General features: G+C 42.1%; 1 protein-coding gene across 1 annotated transcript in view; it reads right to left on the bottom strand.

Annotated features, from left to right (window-relative positions):
- Nucleotides 1–13,662, bottom strand: part of LOC148107444 (uncharacterized) — a 47,571-nt gene extending 33,909 nt beyond the window's left edge. The window contains exon 1 of the mRNA XM_087857347.1: nucleotides 13,266–13,662. Coding sequence (XP_087713473.1) covers nucleotides 13,266–13,442 — 177 coding nt within the window. The 5' untranslated portion in view covers nucleotides 13,443–13,662. The remainder of the gene's footprint in view (nucleotides 1–13,265) is intronic.
- Nucleotides 13,663–19,501: the final 5,839 nt, after the last annotated feature.

Below are 19,501 nucleotides of genomic sequence, written 5' to 3'. Positions count from 1 at the left end.
GATGTTTGAGCTATGTTAGTAGGTACACCATAATGTACACTAAGAAGTGGGTAACCTCTAGGAGATTACAACGTAGTAAGGGAGATCAAGCATGCAAATAAATAACTTTGGAAGGCAGTGTAAGAAATAGAGAGGGCGACAGTTTCTAACTGTAGGCGTCATGAAAATTTCATGGAGGAGTGCCATTTGATCTGCATCTTGAAGGATAAAGAGTAGGGTTCCAAAAGTGGAGTCTGGGCTCCCCAGAGCAATGGAGCCCCATGAGTCAAGACTGTAGGAGAGAACATAGAAAGTGAGTTTGTGACATATATGGTCCCTGGGGGGATAGAAAGTAATGAGATAAAAGGCTAAAAAGGCAGAATGGAACCAAATCATAGCAACCTTGAATTATTATTTTAGTTCACGGGAAATGGGAAACCACTCAAAATTTGGGCAAGGAGGTAACGTAACTGTTAGCTTTAGGAAGACTACTCTGGCAGCCACGTGTAGGCCTGGCTGTGTCGTTCTTATTTAAAATGGTAGCCATTAACTACTGTCCTGGAGATAACAGGTTATCAGTTCAAGTGCTACCTAAATAGCAGAGGTATACTGGAAAATCACTCAGAACTGTAGTCCTAACCCTAGCACTAACTAATGACATGACCTTGGATAAATCACTTGGCTTCTCAAAACTTTTTTCCTGAAATAATATCTCCTCTACTGTTTCATAGAACCACTGAACGGATGAAATGAAAATAGTGTAAATGAAAACCCACAGAAGATTTGCAGGTCATGTGGTCCCTGTAACAACCGTTCAACTCTGCATTGTAGCATGAAGACAGACAATATATAAATTAATGAGCCGGTTTTGTCCCAATAAAACTTTATTTATAAAAACAGACTGCTAGATATGACCCTGAGGGCCATAGTTTGCTGACCTCTGTATAAAGAAGTGCTATCCAATAGAAACATGTTAGACATATACAGAATTTAATATTTTCCAGGAGCTACAGTTAAAAAGATAAAGGTGGGGGGGTTGCACCTGGGTGGCTCAGTCGGTTAAGTGTTAGACTCTTGATTTCAGCGCAGGTCATGATCTCAGGGTCATGAAATAGAGTCCTGGTCAGGCTTTATGCTGGGCATGGAGCCTGCTTAAGATTCTCTCTCTCCCTCTGCCCCTCCCCTCACACCAGCTCCCTCTCTCTCTCTCAGATAGATAGATGAATAGATAATAAAAAATAAAAAGGTTAAAAGGGGGGGTGCCTGGCTGGCTCAGTCAGTAGAGCATGCAACTCTTGATCTTGTAAGTTCAAGTCCCACATTGGGTGTAGGGATTACTTAAAAATAAAATCTTAAAAAAAAAAGTAAAAAGAAAGAGATGAAATTAATTTTAATATATTTTAATTTAAATAATACATTTTACTTAACACAATATCCAAAATATTTTCATTCCAGTATTTAATCAGTATAAAAGATTGAGATCTTTTATATTATTTTTTTACATGAAGTCTTCAGAATATGATGTGTATTTTACACTTTCAGCACATTTCAATCCCAAGTAGCAGCATTTCAAGTGCTCAATGGCCACATGTGAGTAGTAGCTACCAATTGGAGAACACAGTTCTGGAGGCTATTTAAGTAAAACTTCTGAACTTAGACAATACAAACACAAAATAACAATTTGGACAATAAAAGCAACCAGGAGTATATAATTGTACTCTACAAAGAAATGAAAGAAAATGAATCTAGGATTTTAAAAATGTTTCCCCTGGGATACCAACTATTACTAGCTACAGCCACCTATTTAAAATGGCTCTTTATCAGCAATGGAAGATCCTGATATAAGGTATATTAATGAATTTTTATTCACATAGCTTCAGTTGACAAACATTCTCCCCAGACAAGGGAAAAATCCAAATTATCTGGTGGGGAAAAAAAAAAAAAACTGTTCTATTTCAAAAATATTTCCCGTCATTTTTTAGTGGATATTTTATTGTCTTAAAAAACAGCTTCCTTGTTAATGATACATGTTTGACAAATGGACAAATATCAGATTATTCAAGAAAACTACTACTAGTTAAAAGCTTACAGTCAGTAGGTAATGGAAAAATTTGTAGGAGGATAACATTTTCTACCAGAGAAAATACTAAGGAGTTTCAAAAACGTGGTCACTATTATTTCAGAAAACTGCAAACTATGCTCGTCTTCAGCAAACTTGAACTAAAACAGGAGAGATGCTGGGAGAAAGAAAGGCTATCTCAGGGGCCCTTCAACATTTGCTTTCCGTGAAGCCTGTTGACCCTTCTCAGATAACATTTTTAAATGTGTAAAATAAAATACCTGGGATTCTACGCTCCAATTATAGTATACTGAAATACAGTTACCAAAATGCTTTATTTGTCCTATCAATGTAGGAGCTTCATTCTCAGTATGCTGAATAACAAGATCCAATATTCACCATCATTTCTAAGTGATGGTGAGCATCAACAGTATTTCAAGATACGTTCAACAGCTACAATGTGATATGAAAATCTGATTTCTGCTGGTCGTACAAAGTCACGGGTTCTGCCAGTACTACTAGGATTCTACTACATTCATAATCGACGGAAATGCTGAATTTCATCGAAGGTATGAGTAAATGAAGATAGAATGTTCCCCATTCTAGCTCACAGATCCCCTGAATTCTATAGATGGTGCCTGGATTCTTTCCAGGTTCAGAACCCCTAAAGGAAAGGAAACTTTTTTTATTATAAGCTCAAAACATGCTTCCTCCTAAGTTCCCCACATAAATTTTTACCTTTCCACCCGTTTTGTTCCTTTCTACGTTAAATAAATCATTAGTTGTCTTTCAACTACACCGTGACTGGAATCAGAAAGGAATCAGAATCAAGAAATAAAGAAGGTCATTCTTCTATTATATACCACTGTTTTGATGAAAATATGTTGACACAGATTGTCCTTTAACATTCTTGATTATTTTACTTAAACAGTAAGAAAAGCAAACCTATGAATAGAGACAGGAGGTCCAGATTTTGTAGTCTGCCCTGTAAATAGTTACATCTATTATATTAGTCTTTGTTCATTTGAAATCAGGAATGCAAACTACACAAAGCACAAGGCAAATACAGTAAACACAGAAAAGATCCATTACAAATACAAGCTGAACGTTAATATTTTGTTGGTATAAAACCACTACTTGAATGATGCTTCTGTAGTTATTAGAATTACTAAACCTACAATTTGCATAAAATGGTTTGCAAATTACGCATCTCCTTATTGTTAATCTAAAATTGCTACAAACTGTGCTATGACCTAGTAATTCAGCCAACCGGAGTTTTCAGTAGAAACACGAGGGATTCAAGTGCATCCACCCCAAGTGTCCCATCATGGAACATTAATTATTCTACAATTGTCCTTAATAGCACTTTATAAACTCAAAGCTCCTCAGAAATACTCAACACTATCAGGAGAGGAATCATACAGCACGATAAAAATCCCGTTAAATTATAAACTGCCAGTAGTAATGGATCGAAGAAACACATTTTAATAACCACTACAAATACATAATTTACCAAACTTTATCAAACAAATAACACTAAACACTAAAAATTTTTTGCCCTCCTCTAAGCTGTAATTATCTTTAAAATAGCAGATGTGGGGGCACCTGGGTGGCTCACTTGGCTGAGCATCTGACTCTTGATATGGGCTCAGGTCATGATCTCAGAGTCCTGGGATTGAGCCCCAGGTCTGGCTCCCCACTCAGCAGGGAATCTGCTTATCTCCCCTGCCCTCTACTCCTCACCTCCTCCTTCCCCCTCCATCGCCCCGCCCCTGCCTGCACTCTCTCTAAAATAAATAAATAAATCTTTTCAAAAAAATAAAATAGCAGATGTGGGGCGCCTGGCTGGCTCAGTCAGTAGAGCATACAACTCTTAATCTTACGGTTATGAGTTGGAGCCCCATGTCAGGTATAAAGATTACTTAAATAAATAAATCGACTTTAGGGGCGCCTGGGTGGCTCAGTCGTTAAGCGTCTGCTTTCGGCTCAGGGTGTGATCCCAGAATCCTGGGATCGAGCCCCACATCAGGCTCCTCAGCTGGGAGCCTGCTTCTTCCTCTCCCGCTCCCCCTGCTGTGTTCCTTCTCTCGCTGGCTGTCTCTCTCTGTCAAATAAATAAATAAAAATCTTTAAAAAATCAATCAATCAATCAATCGACTTTAAAAATAGCAGATGTGAAGAAAAAGCAGTAAGGTACAAGACAACTATAATACATCCATAAATTAGTATGCGGCCATTAAAAATTATGTTTTTAGGGGTGCCTGGCTGGCTCAGTTGGTAGAGCATGCGACACTTTTTTTTCTTTTTTTTTAAAGATTTTATTTATTTATTTGACAGAGAGAGAGAAAGAGACAGCACAAGCAGGGGGAGAGGGAGAAGCAGGCTCCCCGCAGAGCAGGGAGCCCAATGCAGGGCTCGATCCCAGGACCCCAGGGTCATGACCCGAGTGGAAGGCAGACCCTCAACTGACCAAGCCACCCAGGCACCCTGAGCATGAGACTCTTAATCTCAGGGTTGTGAGTTCAAGCCCCACATTGGGTGTAGAGATTACTTAAAAAAAAATAAAATGAATAAATAAATTATGTTTTTAAATCTGATTTGACAAAATTGCTCCCAATAAGTGATTAAAGGATATAAAACTTTATATAGCATATAATCTCAATTTTGTTTATATATAAAAATATGAACTGAAAGAAATAGTAAAAAAATAATTAATTAATACAACTTTTTGGATGGTACAATCAAGGGATATTTCTTTTCTCTCTTACACAATAGGTGTTTTCTCTATTTTCTACAACATCCATGTGTTACTTCTTTATAAGCAAAAAAGTTCTGCATGACATAAAAATACAATCAACTTAATGTCAGTTATTTTTCATACAGGTTAAAAAAAAAGTAGAATTACCCTTTATACTGGCATATAAGAGAAAATTTTAAGACAATCTGTGTCTAAACAGTCTGCCTAACAACGACCATGCACTCTGAACACACTTCAGGGGCCAGTGTGTCTCTTCCCAGAGTGGGCAGCTCCCTGGCACGGATCGAGCCTGGCAGCATCCCCAGACCATCAGAATAAGAAGTTGCTCTCTCTGCCTAAATATGGACATGGTCTGTATTAACTGGATTACAGACCAAAATGAGTATATGTCAGGAGCAAAGAAGATCAAGCCGCAAGAGAGGTCCTCTGAAGTGAAGTGATAAGAGCTAAGCAGCACCAACGGAACACTCTGGCTTCTTTCAGCTGACCATGGTTCAGCATGTATTTCCAGGTACCCAATTACATCTAGTGGCTTCCTCTTCTGGAGCAAAAGCCATTGGCTTAAGCAAATGATAAAATTAAGCAAATCCATGACTTCTAAAATAATCTCTCTGAGGGTGTAAAGAAAAGGGGTCCTCCCAAACACTGTTACTTGGGAGTATAACTAATATGGTCACTTCACAGAGCAATTTGGCAGTATCTATTAAAATTTAAAATGGTCACCTATGACCCAGTAATTCTGATTCTCAGGAACTGCTCTACAGAAATATCCTAACATGTGCACAAATAGGCATGCAAGGGTATGCACTGAAGGATCGGTTTTAACAGTGAAAACCTGAAGGGGGGCCTGGGTGGCTCAGTCTGTTGAGTATCTGACTCTTGGTTTTGGCTCAGGTCATGATCTCAGGGTCATAGGATCCAGGCCCGCATCGGGCTCTGTGCTTAGCGCAGGGTCTACTTGTCCCTCTCCCTCTGCTCCTCCCCACCCCCTCTCTTTTCTCTCAAATAAATAAATTTTTAAAACTTTTTTAAAAATAGTGAAAAACTGTGGCACCTGGGTGGCTCAGTCGTTAAGCGTCTGCCTTTCGCTCAGGGCGTGATCTCAGCGTTCTGGGATCGAGCCCCACATCAGGCTTCTCTGCTGGGAGCCTGCTTCTTCCTCTCCCACTCCCCCTGCTTGTGTTCCCTCTCTCGCTGGCTGTCTCTCTCTCTCAAATAAATAAATAAAATCTTTAAAAAAAAAAAGTAAAAAATTAAAAAAAAATGGTAGATCTGTATATGGAGACATAGGAAGATCAAAACATATAACTGACTTTTAAAAAGTTATGAAAAGATATGTCTAGCATCACATCTTTTCTGTAAGACAGAAAAAAATAATAAAAAGTACATATGCACACAAACACACATAAAAGTACACATTCAAAAATGATCTTGGCGCACCTGGCTGGCTCACTCGACAGAGCATGCAACTCGATCTTGGGGTAATGGCTTCAAGTCCCACTTTGGGCATAGAGATTACTTAAAAATAAAATCTTTTAAAAAAAAATGATCTTAAAGAATACATTACAAATTTGAGCACTGATTTAACAGTGGTGAGGAGTGGATAGAGACCAGGATTAGGGACAGTACACAAAGGGTACTTCAGTTTCATCTGTTTTTCCAATTTTTTTTTAAAGATTTTATTTATTTATTTATTTGACAGAGATAGAGACAGCCAGCCAGAGAGGGAACACAAGCAGGGGGAGTGGGAGAGGCAGAAGCAGGCTCATAGCAGAGGAGCCTGATGCGGGGCTCGATCCCGGAACGCCGGGATCACGCCCTGAGCCGAAGGCAGATGCCTAACCGCTGTGCCACCCAGGCGCCCTTGTTTTTCCACTTTTATAAGAATATATTCATGTATTCGTTTCAAAACTTTTTAATGGATAAAAATTAAAATTAAAAAATATTTTAAAGGATATATAAATTCTGTTAAAAATGCAGAATCAAAGTAATAGTTATACAATATCTGCAGTCTTCTCTCCTTTTGAGGTAACCATGCATTTGTCCCATAGTTGATCACCTGCTGTTATTTACATTTGTCTACAACTATTGACTAAACATCTTACAAAGCAGACTACGCTCCTTGTGTTCATCCCACAAGCACCACTGTAAAACAAGATGGAAAGAGGAGGAGGGAGGACAGAGCATGGGGCCCTTTTAGGACTTGACAAGCCTTTCATAATTATCACCACAGGTACCTTATTACTTAGGAAAGAACAGGTGCATGACAATCTATCCAGTAGCCTGGGCCAACAGGTGCTATTTTCAGACAGTCAATATGGAAGCCAAGAAGACAGATAATAATCAAAACTGATTTATTTAGCAAGACCTTAGACATACAATTGGAGGAAAACTACAATGAAGACTATTATCTCATCTGCCTAGCCATACTGCAAACAAATTGGGAAGGAAGAAAATTCCTGAGGGATCACACACACACACAACCTACTATCTCCACTATTCACTCTAGGAGAAAAAAAATTCTGTTGATGGCACAGTTTTGCTTTCATATACAATGGACAGCTGACTGAATATGCAAAAAACAACTTTCCAGCAAAGCACCTTATAAAGACAGTCCGTACACACTTTAAGTACATAATCACATGCCTCTTTATCTAATCCTTACACTAACCCTATTATTACTTCTCTCTTACAGATGAAGTGTCTAACATAATCATTCCTGAGCCTGGACCCAGGGCTAGAGTTGGACAGATCTATTTCACTCTCAGCTTTGCTACTAACTGTATAACCCTTGTCAAGTTACCTCACTTCTGTGCCACAGTCTCCTTATTTCTAAAGTAAGGATAAGCATGGGATTGAATGAGATAATGGGCGTGAAGTGCTTAGCACAGAGCCTGGCGCACAGCATGCTGACGCTGTGGTCATGGCGGTAAGCAGAGGTGGGGACAGTGATGACAAAGAAGTTGCAGTGGAAGAAGAAACGAGGGATTACTAAAGGCATGGAACTTGCCCGAAGTCATACAGCTAGTACGGCACAGAGCTAGAATTTCAGTCCCAATCGGATTCTTTAAACCTGACTTTGACCTTTAGGCAAATACTGCCTCCCACAGTCATAAGGTACTTCATTCTAACTTTGTAGCTAGCCAGGCAAACCTGAGAGCGGGCTGAGCCATTTGCCCAAGCTCACAGAACCCTGCACAAAGATTCAGTGACTCTTCTTCCAGTGCTCATTAATTACACTGTAATTAACTCTACTCACGAGCAAAGGTAGTTTTATTCATTACCTCTTCCAAATTTAGAATTTGGAATTCTATAAAAGTACATAAACCGCTTCCAAAAGAATCTGAGCAAAGGATAAACTGGCTGGTAGTATCCTCCTAGGAGAATAGATCAACATTTATAAATCTAAATTATCATCTCCAAGATTTCATCTGAATGTGTCCTAAGTATTCAAAGCCTTAACTTATTCCAGTTGATCAACTCCTTCCCTTACATAGCAAAACAACAAACAATAAACAAAAAACGCTCCTGAGCCTTTTTTCATTTCCTAAGCAGTATCAGTAAAGCATTCTGGGCTTGCATGGGGTTCGTTCATTTGTTTTAGTGAGACAGAACAGGCATACAATCAACTGCACTTATTTAAAATGTACGATTTGATGAGTTTTGACATATGTATATACAACCATGAAACCATCACCATAGTCAAAACGGGGACCATATCCATCACCTGAAAAGCTTCCTCATGTCCTTTTGTAATGCCTTTTCCCGTCCGTCCCAGGCTACCTTCATCCCCAGGCAACCACTGATCCGCTGCTTGTCACTACCAATCAGTTTGCATTTTCTAGAATTTCATATAAGCGAAATCTTACAATATGTATTCCTGTTTGTCTAGCTTCTTCCACTCAGCATAAATCATACTTGTTTATCCATTTACCTGTAGATGGACCTTTAGATTGTTTGCAGTTTTTGGCAAGCACAGATAAAGCCGCCATGAACATTCATGTTGGAGTCCTTTTTTTTTTTTTTTTTCACGTTCAAGTCTTTTGCACTGGTGTGAGCATGTGGGGATGGGATGGATTCTTATTAAACTACACACACACACAATGGAAAATTACCTAAAATGTCTGAGTTTAAAATTAATCTAAACTCTACGGTACAAAATATCTTGGCCAATTTGGGCAAGTCAGTTAGCTTCTCTGTCAACATCCGTATGTGCAAGGCCCGTCTCCACTGGAGTTTGTAAAGAAAAATGAGATAGAAAGTAGAAATCTTTTAGAACTTCCACAAATAGGCTATTTTTTTCCTTGTAAATTCCCTTAAAAAAAAAAAAAAGACTAATGTTCTATGAAATGTAATGCAAAATGCAATCTTTGAGTTGTCATGTTTAAGTTTTTTAAAATTTCTCTTAAATTTATATTTATTTCACACTTAAAAAAATAATTTCCTACACACTTTCACTTTCTGCCAACAACATGAAATTAAAATAAATACACGTGGCTATTTTAAACACCAAGAAAAAAACTTCGCTCTACATTTCTAATGCATTCAAAGTCCTTACCTACCAGCCTTTCTTGATCAGCATCCCCGATCTGCCGTCTCCTCTCTCTCTCCTCTTCCCCTCGGCTTACTGGGCTCAGAGCTCCAAACTAAGCATGCTAAGCATGCTTCCCTCTGAGGGACCTGGCTCTTGCTGTCCTCTGTCTAGGATGTACTTTCCGCAGCAGCCATATGGTACCCTCTCACCTCCTTCGGGGCTCTGCTCAAATGCCACTCTGTGCTTTCCTTCCCTACCCATCCTACGTAAAAGGGAACCCTTCACCACCACTACTCCCCATTCCTCCTACCCAGCTACGCTTGCCTCCACAGCACTTACCATTTGAGGTATTACATATACATATATATAATATGTATTTGATTATTTGTTATTGTCTATATCCTCCCACTAAAATAAAAGTTTTTTAAAGACAAAGGTTTTATTTTATCCTCTCCTGCATCCTCAGTGCCCAGGACAGTGGGTCTTGCCCACTTCTGAATTCCACAAATACTTGAAGAAATTTGTTGATTACACACCATTTATTGATTTAAAAAAAATAAACTCTGAGGGGCTTGGCTGGCTCAGTCAGAAGAGCATATGATTCTTTTTTTTTTTTTTTAAGATGTTATTTATTTATTTGACAGAGAGTGAGTGAGCACAAGCGGGGGAGCAGCAGAGGCAGAAAGAGAAGCAGGCTCCCCGCTGAGCAGGAAGTCCAATGCGGGACTCGATCCCAGGACCCTGGGATCATGACCTGAGCTGAAGGCAGGCACTTAACCATCTGAGCCACCCAGGCATCCCGAGTACGTGATTCTTTTTTTTTTTTTTTAAAGATTTTATTTATTTATTCGACAGAGATAGAGACAGCCAGCAAGAGAGGGAACACAAGCAGGGGAAGTGGGAGAGGAAGAAGCAGGCTCACAGCAGAAGAGCCTGATGTGGGGCTCGATCCCATAACGCCGGGATCACGCCCTGAGCCGAAGGCAGACGCTTAACCGCTGTGCCACCCAGGCGCCCCATCGAGTATGTGATTCTTGATCTCAGGGTCGTGAGTTCAAACCCCACCTTGGGTGTAGAGATTACTAAATAATAATAATAATAATAATAATAATAATAATAAACTTTAAAAATCTGTTTAAAATTCACTAGGAAGAAAAAAAATTTTAGGGAGAAAATTTTTAATTCAAATGCTGTGCTCTTGCTTAAATTAAAATGCTAAGTCAATGTTGATCCACTTCGTAGGATGGGTTCTTTTTTCAAATTGACATTTAACTTTGAACAGCACTTACAGAAAAGAACACTGGAATTCAAAGGCCGGAAAGCCAGAATCTAGTTGTCTGTCCTGCCATAACTAGCTTCACTACCGGGTCATAACCTCTCCTGATCTCAGATAACTTCTCTCTAAAATGAGGAAAGTGATTATCTCCAAGGCCCCTTCTTGCTCTAAAATTCTGAGACTCTACTGCAGTTAGTGCACGCTTATGCATTAAGGTTGCCAATCATAAATTCATCAGCTTAATTCAAATTTGTCCTAATCCAAAACTGTCAACTGAAGGATTCTCTCTAACTAGAAAACCCTGTGGAAAAAAAACGGCCATTGGTTAGCCGGATGTCCACTGAAAGGAGACGCTTAGAAGAGTGTACCTCATAGGGGTGGCAGTATTTCAAAAAAAATTGATGAACCTCTAACCTTCCTCAAATATGAAAAAGAATATATTGCTAGAAAGGACATAAAAATACCTGTTGACTACCCTATCTTTAGCCAGTTATGAAATTTCAGATAATTACAAATATGAGTATCATACATGCAAGGAAGATATGATGATGAGAAGCAGACATGTTAGAGACCAATAGACCTGGGTTAATGTCCAGGCTCTCTGTGTGTGATCTTGAGCAAGTCACGTACTTTGCATTTCGCTTGCCTCATCTGCACAATGGGTGCAACATATATAGCTGTTACAACAGGCAACCGTATTTAGCTACTAGGATCCTTTTAGGAACTTATTAAGATGATGTCTGACAAGTAGGATATACTTAATATTATTATTAAATAACTAAATGTGAATACACCCACGCAAACACAAATCTAACAGCCACAAAAACATTTTTAGCTATCCATTTCTACTGATACAATATAGCCAATATAACATACGGAAGAAATTTAAAAAGTTCTTTACCACTGACAGTCATATTTATTACCCATACACATACTGGTTTCTAAAAGGTCAGAACATACATTTTCTTTAAGAGTTTTTAAAAATCTACCAAGCCAGGGAGGTTTTCTTTAAGATCATTCTTCTGTGGAAAAAGCTGACAAATACTCAATACCTTTATGCAGTAAACATCTTAGGAAAGCCAACTTAAGAGCTCAGGTATTTTTAACTACTCCTACCTTTTAATCCTAAATATATTACATACATATAAAATTTGGGGATCTGTGAACTTAGTCTCTAAGGAACAAAGAGCATCCACTTCCCACATTTCACATTCAACAGTCAATTAAATAAAAAGATTCCACCATCATAGCTTAATACCCTTTGAGTTTTCAAGCCGATAAGACACTCAGACACTTGCTTTTTCTAGAATAGGCCTAAATGAGACACAAGAAAACCGTAATCCCGTATTAGGAATTCCCTATCAACTTGTATCTTCCCCTTTCGGTGGTCAGACTATAAAATAAGTCAACTAAGAGTTCACAATGGGAATGCTGCAACCTCAACCTCAAATCCAGACACAAAACACAGTGGAACGCATTCGCATCTCAAGCACGCCCAAACGTCTTGGCCAACGCGATCTGATCACTACCGTTTCCAGAAACACACAGTAATGGGTTATAATCCATTTCTACAAACGTTCCTTGTGCTGAAAGCCAAAGTGCATGCAAAACCGCAAAACACAAAAGATTCTTCGCATTCCGTTTTTAGCCAGAAGACAGGCCATCCTCTCCGCGCCCTACCCCAGAGAGTCCACCTTGCGACAGTAAGAATTTCATGACACCCCATGCTACCTACACATCAAAATATCACCCCACAAAGTGGAGGGGGTGCAGCGTCAGCATCGGCTGGCCTCGGTGAAATGATACTGCCGGTATTCCCACCTCTGGGCAAACACGAAACCAACTGAAGTCGGTGGAAAGTTCTCATCAACCGAGCATTTTGGTTTCCTTCTGCCCCCAAATCCAGCAGTAGCACAAATGCGGAGATTTGCTTTTGCACCTGCCACAGCTCCTGAGCCTCGGTTTCTCGGAGACAACCCCCCCCCCCCGAGCTCATGAAAAAGGCCTTGAGGCCTAAAGCACCCGTGACCCTTTGCGGAGAGCTCACGGAGGGCCCCTGTAGCATCACCCTCGCTGTCCACACCGCCCGCTTCCCTGACAAAGGCCCCGTGTCAATCCGAGGCACGACACAGAGAAGTTGCTGGATTGCCCATCACCTACCGACAGCTGCCAATACCCTCCCCCGGGAGGAAGAAAAATCAACATAAAACTGGGAATGAGAAAGAAGGAGGTATACAACGTTAAAATTAAAATGTCCCCAAAGCTAAGCAACCTGGGTGTGCCCTGGAAGTGAGTCCAGGGGGTCCGTGGGGGAGGGGAGAGAGAGTCTGGAGAGCCTGGGAGGCGACGGTGGCTCTTCCAGGGCGTGAAGGCCGTGCCGGGTGATAGTCTAATAAAATGCCGGGTGTCGGAACGCTCAGAATGAAACCACAAATGCAATCCCCGGCGGACTTGAGGCCCGGAGGAGGCAGGGAGGCGGGCGGGCTGCGGACCTGCGGCCACGGCCCCCCACCTGTCCTCCCCGCGCCCACACACCTGCCGGGGCAGCCTTCTGGGGGCCTCGGGGAGGGGGTGAGGCAGAGATGTGACGGCCCGACCCCGGGGATGCGGGGCGGGCGGACTAATCTGCTGGCTGAGGCCAGGGATCTGCCTCGCTCACCTCCAAGTCGGTGTCGGCGGCCTCCGGGCCCCCGAGGATCTCGCTGGGCAGCTCGGCCAGGTCGGTGACCCGGATCAGCCCGTCGTGCAGGAAGATGGTCTCCTCCTTCACCGAAAGCCACTGCGCCGAGTCCGCGGCCGCCGCCGCCGCAGCTGCCGCGGCCGCAGACGAGCCCATGGCCCCGGCTGAGGGTTGACGGTGAGGAGCAGCCGCCCGGCCCGGGGGAGACGCGAGCAGGAGCCGCCGAGATCACCAGTCCATAGCAGCAGTCGCCGCGCCCGCCTGCAGCGCCCCGCTCGCCGCCTCGCCTGTGCAGCTCCGCCCTAGGCGGTCCGAGCCGCCATCCCCCCACCCCCGGCCCCGGAGACCCCGGCCCCGCCACCACCGCCGCCGCCCTGAGGAGCAGGACCCGCCTCTGCCGCTCAGCAGCCAACTGTCAGTGAGACGCCATGTTGGGGGCGGGGCTCCCGGCATGCCCCGCGGAGCGGACAATACAGGCCCCGCCCGCCCGATTGGCCCCGCCCACCGAGGGCGGCTCGGTGCTTACCCGTCTGCAGGATCTCTACCTCGTCTTTCACTCGGTCTTGTCCTCAGACTGACCTTCCCGTCTCCTTCTACCCCTAGACGTTCGGGGGTGCCCTGGGTCTGCAGCCCACCGGGAGAAGAAGCCGCCGCCTCCCCTCCTCTACCTACTCTGGTATGCCCCCCTCGCAGGGGGCAAAACCCCCACCTGAGGCAGAACATGGAGGTTCACTCCCTGCTTTCGTATTTAAACGAGATATATGCAAAAATCTGGCACATTGCACACTTGTTCATAAGCACTTGGTAGCGCCTCACAGTAGGTGCTTCATATTTACTAAAATGTCTAGTACTCAATAAGCACTCAAAACCCGATGAAAATAAAGCACAATGCTTGGTGCCCAACGTCTGGCACTTAATAAGTGCTTCCGAGTGGGGTTGAAACTTGTTATATTTCATCAATATTCGACACTGATTGACATGCACCTTAAAAATATGCACGCCGTCCCATTTTCATTTAAACAAGAAAGGAAAGAACCATGTATGTAGAGAAAAATGTGTAGGAGAACACATTCCAAATTGTTAATGTGAGTTGCCATCGGAGTGGAACTGGTCTGTAATGGTTGAGGTGAAGATTGCTATCTTTGTATTGCTTTTATAATTAAAAAAAAAAAGCACTCGTTGGTATCAAAGGACTTGAAAATGTATGCATGTCCACAAAAAAAAAAAAAAAAAACACCAAAAAACCCCCCAAACCATGCGCACAGATGTTTATAGCAGCTTTATTCATAATTTCCACAACTTGGAGGTAACCAGCATGCCCTTCCACAGGTGAGTGGATAAACTGAGGTCCATCCAAGCAATGGAATATTATTCAGAGCTAAAAAGAAATGACTATCAAGCCATGAAAAGACATGGAGGAAACTTTAAGGCATACTACCAAGTGAAAGAAGCCAATTTGAAAAGGCTACATATGGGGCACCTGGGTGGCACAGTCGATTGAGCGTGGGACTCTTGGTTTCAGCTCAGTCCCTGACCTCAGATCCTGAGATGGAGCCCACATGGGGCTCTGTTGTGGAATTGAGCCCCCCATTGGGCTCTGCACTCAGTGTGGATTCTGCATAAGATGCTCTCTGCCCCTCCCCCCCTAAAATAAATTAATTAATTAAGGGGCACCTGGGTGGCTCAGTCTTCAGCTCAGGTCATGATCCCAGGGTCCTGGGATTGAGTCTCACATCTGGCTCCCTGCTCAGCGGGATGTCTGCTTCTCCCTCTCCCTCTGCCTTCCACTCCCCCAGCTTGCACGCTAGCTCTCCCTTGTTGTCAAATAAATAAAATCTTTAAAATAAATAAATAAATAAATAAATAAATAAATAAATAAAATATTAAAAAGAAAAAGAAAAGGCTACATACCGTGTGATTCCAACCATCGGACATTCTGGAAAAGGCAGAACTATGGAGACAGTAAAAAGATCAGTGGTTGCCAAGGTTTTGGGGTGTGGAGAGAGTGATGAATAGGCAAAGCATGGAGGATTTTTAGGGCAGTGAAAATACTCTGCTTGGTACCATAACGATGAATACATGTCATTATACATTTGTCCAAACGCATAGAATGTGAACCAAGAGTGAACCATAGTGTAAGCTATGGACTTTGGGGATGATGGTGTGTCGGTATGGGTTCCTCAGTTGCAACAAATGTACCATCTGGTGGAGGAAGTTGAAGATAAGGGAAGCCATGCATATGTGGAGGCAGGGAGTATATGGGAAATCTCTGTACCTTCCTCTCAATTTTGCCATGAGCTGAAAACTGCTCTGAAAATAGTTTTCATAAAGAATAAATAAGCAAATGAACCAGAAGAACATTAAGGTGCATTCCCTTTGATTCAGCAATTTGACTCTAAAGAAGTTCTTCAAAGGAAATAATCAGACCCATTGTCAAGGATGTATATACAGGGATGTACAGATCAGTACTGTTTATAAGAGGAAAGATTACAACCAGTCTAAACATCCAACAGTATGGAAATAGTTAACCATAATAATGGTATATCCATAAGATGCAATATGAAGCCATTCAGAATAATGTTTGTGAAGAATATTAATGCAAGTGGGGGCGCCTGGGTGGCACAGCGGTTAAGCGTCTGCCTTCGGCTCAGGGCGTGATCCCAGCGTTCTGGGATCGAGCCCCACATCAGGCTCCTCGGCTATGAGCCTGCTTCTTCCTCTCCCACTCCCCCTGCTTGTGTTCCCTCTCTCGCTGGCTATCTCTATCTCTGTCGAATAAATAAATAAAATCTTTAAAAAAAAAAAAAAAAGAATATTAATGCAAGTGAATGTTCATCATCTATTGCTAAATGGAAAAAATATAGGCTAAAATAGTAAGGGAATTTGGGAATTTATTTATGTTTATGTATAACTACATTTGAAAATTACATGCATGTATGACTATAGATACAGAATAAAAAGCCTGGAGGATATCATGCCTGATATAACATTTGGGTGAATCTCAGCAATGCATTTACAGCTTACTGGGGGGGATGTGTGGTTCGTGCTTTGGAATGTTTTCCCAGTTTTCTTCCTAGAACATGTATTACTTTTGATAAAAGAAAAAAATTTAAAAAATAAAAGCTATTGGGGTTCCTGGGTGGCTCAGTTGGTTAACTGTCTGCCTTCGCTCAAGTCATGATCCCAGGGTCCTGGGACAGGGAGTCTGCTTCTCCCTCTGCTCCCCGTTCATGCTCTCTGTTGCTCTCTCTATCTCTCCCTCTCAAATAAATAAACAAAATCTTTAAGAAAAATTTTTCAAAATCTATTGAGCACCTAGGAGTCAGAATATATCTATTCATTTATCTACCATATACCCTTCAGAGTATTCATTAACAGCCCCATCATACAAGAACTGAGGCTCAGAATTAAGTGACTGGCCCCTGCCTAGGAATTGGCAGAATCAAGATTTAAACCCATAGCAGGCTCCATCCTGTGCTGCCTCCCTCCTAAGCAAATAACTCATATTCATAGCACTGTTACAATAATCTCATGCCCCTTATCATGATTTTAATTTCATTTTTATGATACTTATTCCACAAGCACTTTTCTAAAGATTTTATTTGTTTATTTGAGAGAGCGTGCACGCAAGCAAGAGCAGAGAGGAGGGGCAGAGGGAGAGGGAGAAGCAGACTCCTAGCTGAGCAGGGAGTCCGATGTGGGACTCCATCCCAGGACCCTGGAATCATGACCTGAGCCCAAGGCAGACACTTCACTGAGCCACCCAGGCACCCTCCACAAACATTTGTTAAGTCCATAGCAGATGTCAAATCCTGGAAGGTATACAGAATGGAGATGTACCTGAATACTTGAATTAATATATGAAAAATTAACTCCCCGCTCTCAGAGACCTGGACAGCTACAATAACATGTGTTGAAAAGAGTCCACAGAAAGATGGCCCTTCTCCTTTTATTCATTCAACAAATATTTCTTGATTCCTGCTGTGTAACAGACATTGGTCAAAGACAGAAAAGTCTTCTCGCAAGGAGGTGACAATCAAGTGGGAGAGACAGACAGGAAGCAACGAACACTAAGTCCAACAGTTCAGAGCAGATCAGTGCCACGAAAACAATAAAACAGGCAAATGTGATGAAACGACCGTTTTACACATCCTCACAATAACCCTCTGAGTGAGGTAATATTATTATCCCCCCTTCCAGTTGGGACACCAAGGCTCAACTGGATACTTGCTCAATGTCTCACAACCAGTAAATATTAAAGCTCAGATATGAACCCAGGTCTGTCTCATTCTACAATCCCAGCTTCCTCACTTTGTTCTTGGTTTTGGGGTTGTTTTTTTTTTTAAGTAGGCTCCATGTCCAGCATGAAGCCCAACATGGGGCTTACACTCACAACCCTGAGATCAAGACCTGAGCTGAGATCAAGAGTTGGATGCTTTTTTTTTTTTTTAAAGATTTTATTTATTTATGTGACAGAGAGACAGCCAGCGAGAGAGGGAACACAGCAGGGGAGTGAGAGAGAAAGAAGCAGGCTCCCAGCGGAGGAGCCCGATGTGGGGCTCGATCCCGGAACGCCGGGATCACGCCCTGAGCCGAAGGCAGACGCTTTAACGACTGCGCTACCCAGGCGCCCCAAGAGTTGGATGCTTAACCAACTGAGCCCCCCAGGAGCCCCCCAGCTTCCTTATTTGGGCTGTAAAGAAACCACTCTTCCCTTTTGCTCACAACTTCCAAACCTAATGGCAACCATGACAATTTTCTTAATGCTCAGATTTTAGAATCTAAACAACCTTCTTGTGTAGCTCAGAGAAACATTCTCCTGCTCTTATTGTTTATATTTCAAGATCAAGAGTCAGGATGCCCAGGAACTATTGTCCTTCACCCCAAGTAATGAAAGCAACACGAATCCAGGGCTGAAAGTCTTTAGACTGCATAATGAATAGTTATTTAATATTTTAGCAACAGTAATTAATTAGTCATAGGACTGCATGGCTGCCACCGTACCATGATGAGGCAGCTGATGAATTAATATTTATAGAACCCCCTCTGGAAAAAGACCATTTACCGGAAATTTCTAGAATGGTCAGAAAGACAAAGAAAGTCCGTGGTCAAAAGAACTCTATGGTGGAAGCCTGGGAGCAAAGAATCCAAATTTAGTCAAGACAACACACACACACACACACACACACACACACGCAAACACATACACCATGCACACAGGAAACATGCATAGGTTCATAGAAAGAAAAGGTTTCTGGTGGATGATTTCTTTTCTTTGGAATTGTCCTTTCCACTCTTCCATTCGGGAGTGGGGTATTAGGATGGGGAGAGAAGAGAAGAGAAGGTATCGTCTGAGCAACCTTAAGTTGGAAGCAAAGAGGAAGCATGAGAATGCAGGAAGAATAGCTTTTGGACCTCAGTTTTCCCTGGGAGGCATCTCCCTGAGAGACAGCAAGCTTGTTGATGGAGACCATCTCCCTGCTGCCCCAGCTGCTGACGTGATGTTCACCGGCCTCAGCTCAAGCTGGGGCCCCTCTGGGATTTTGCAATATCTCTCCCTTCTGCTGGCTTTTCTGTACCAGCTGACTGTCTAAAATGAGTCTCTAATCCTTACTGGGCTCACAAAAACGCGAGTGTGGCATGAAGATAAGTGGTCCTTGAAAAGCCTTAATAGAGCTTGAAATAGCTTTAGACAAAGCATCCATGTTAATTTTTAAGGTTTTTCAAAACACCAAGGAAAAAAACACATGCACACATCTGTTAAACAGACACACACACTGACAGAAACTGTGGGGGAGATTGATTATTTCCATCTCGCTAATCACAGTCTCAAAGAGGAAACATACACCTACCCAATATCTTTTTTTTCCCCAAATGATGTGGTAGATCCTGTTCTTTTTTTTTTTTTCTTTTTTTCTTTTTCTTTCTTTCTTCTTTTTTTTTTTATTCAAGGAAGATTATTAGGGCTCATGGGTGGGTCTATGAAGCAGCAGGGAAAGGAAATAGGATGAAAGAGATATTTGAAAAAACGAAGAGGGAGAAATCCTCCTTGGCGCTTCTTTGAATTACCATAACTAAGGGACAAGCCTCCACGCTGATTTTTGAAAAGCCCAAGATGAAGCAGCGTTAAGTGCAGCTCTTAGTGGAAAAAATCAGGCCCCATGGAGCTCTGAAAGTTGCTGTGTCCTCTGGCGCCTCCTGGTGGGTATCAGAAG

This window comes from Ursus americanus, chromosome 30 (assembly GCF_024610735.1).
Source record: "Ursus americanus isolate L20-20 chromosome 30, mUrsAme1.1.p, whole genome shotgun sequence".
In the NCBI taxonomy this organism is placed as follows: domain Eukaryota; kingdom Metazoa; phylum Chordata; class Mammalia; order Carnivora; family Ursidae; genus Ursus; species Ursus americanus.
Note: the sequence above shows the minus strand (reverse complement) of the source record. Positions and strands in the feature narration are given on the sequence as shown.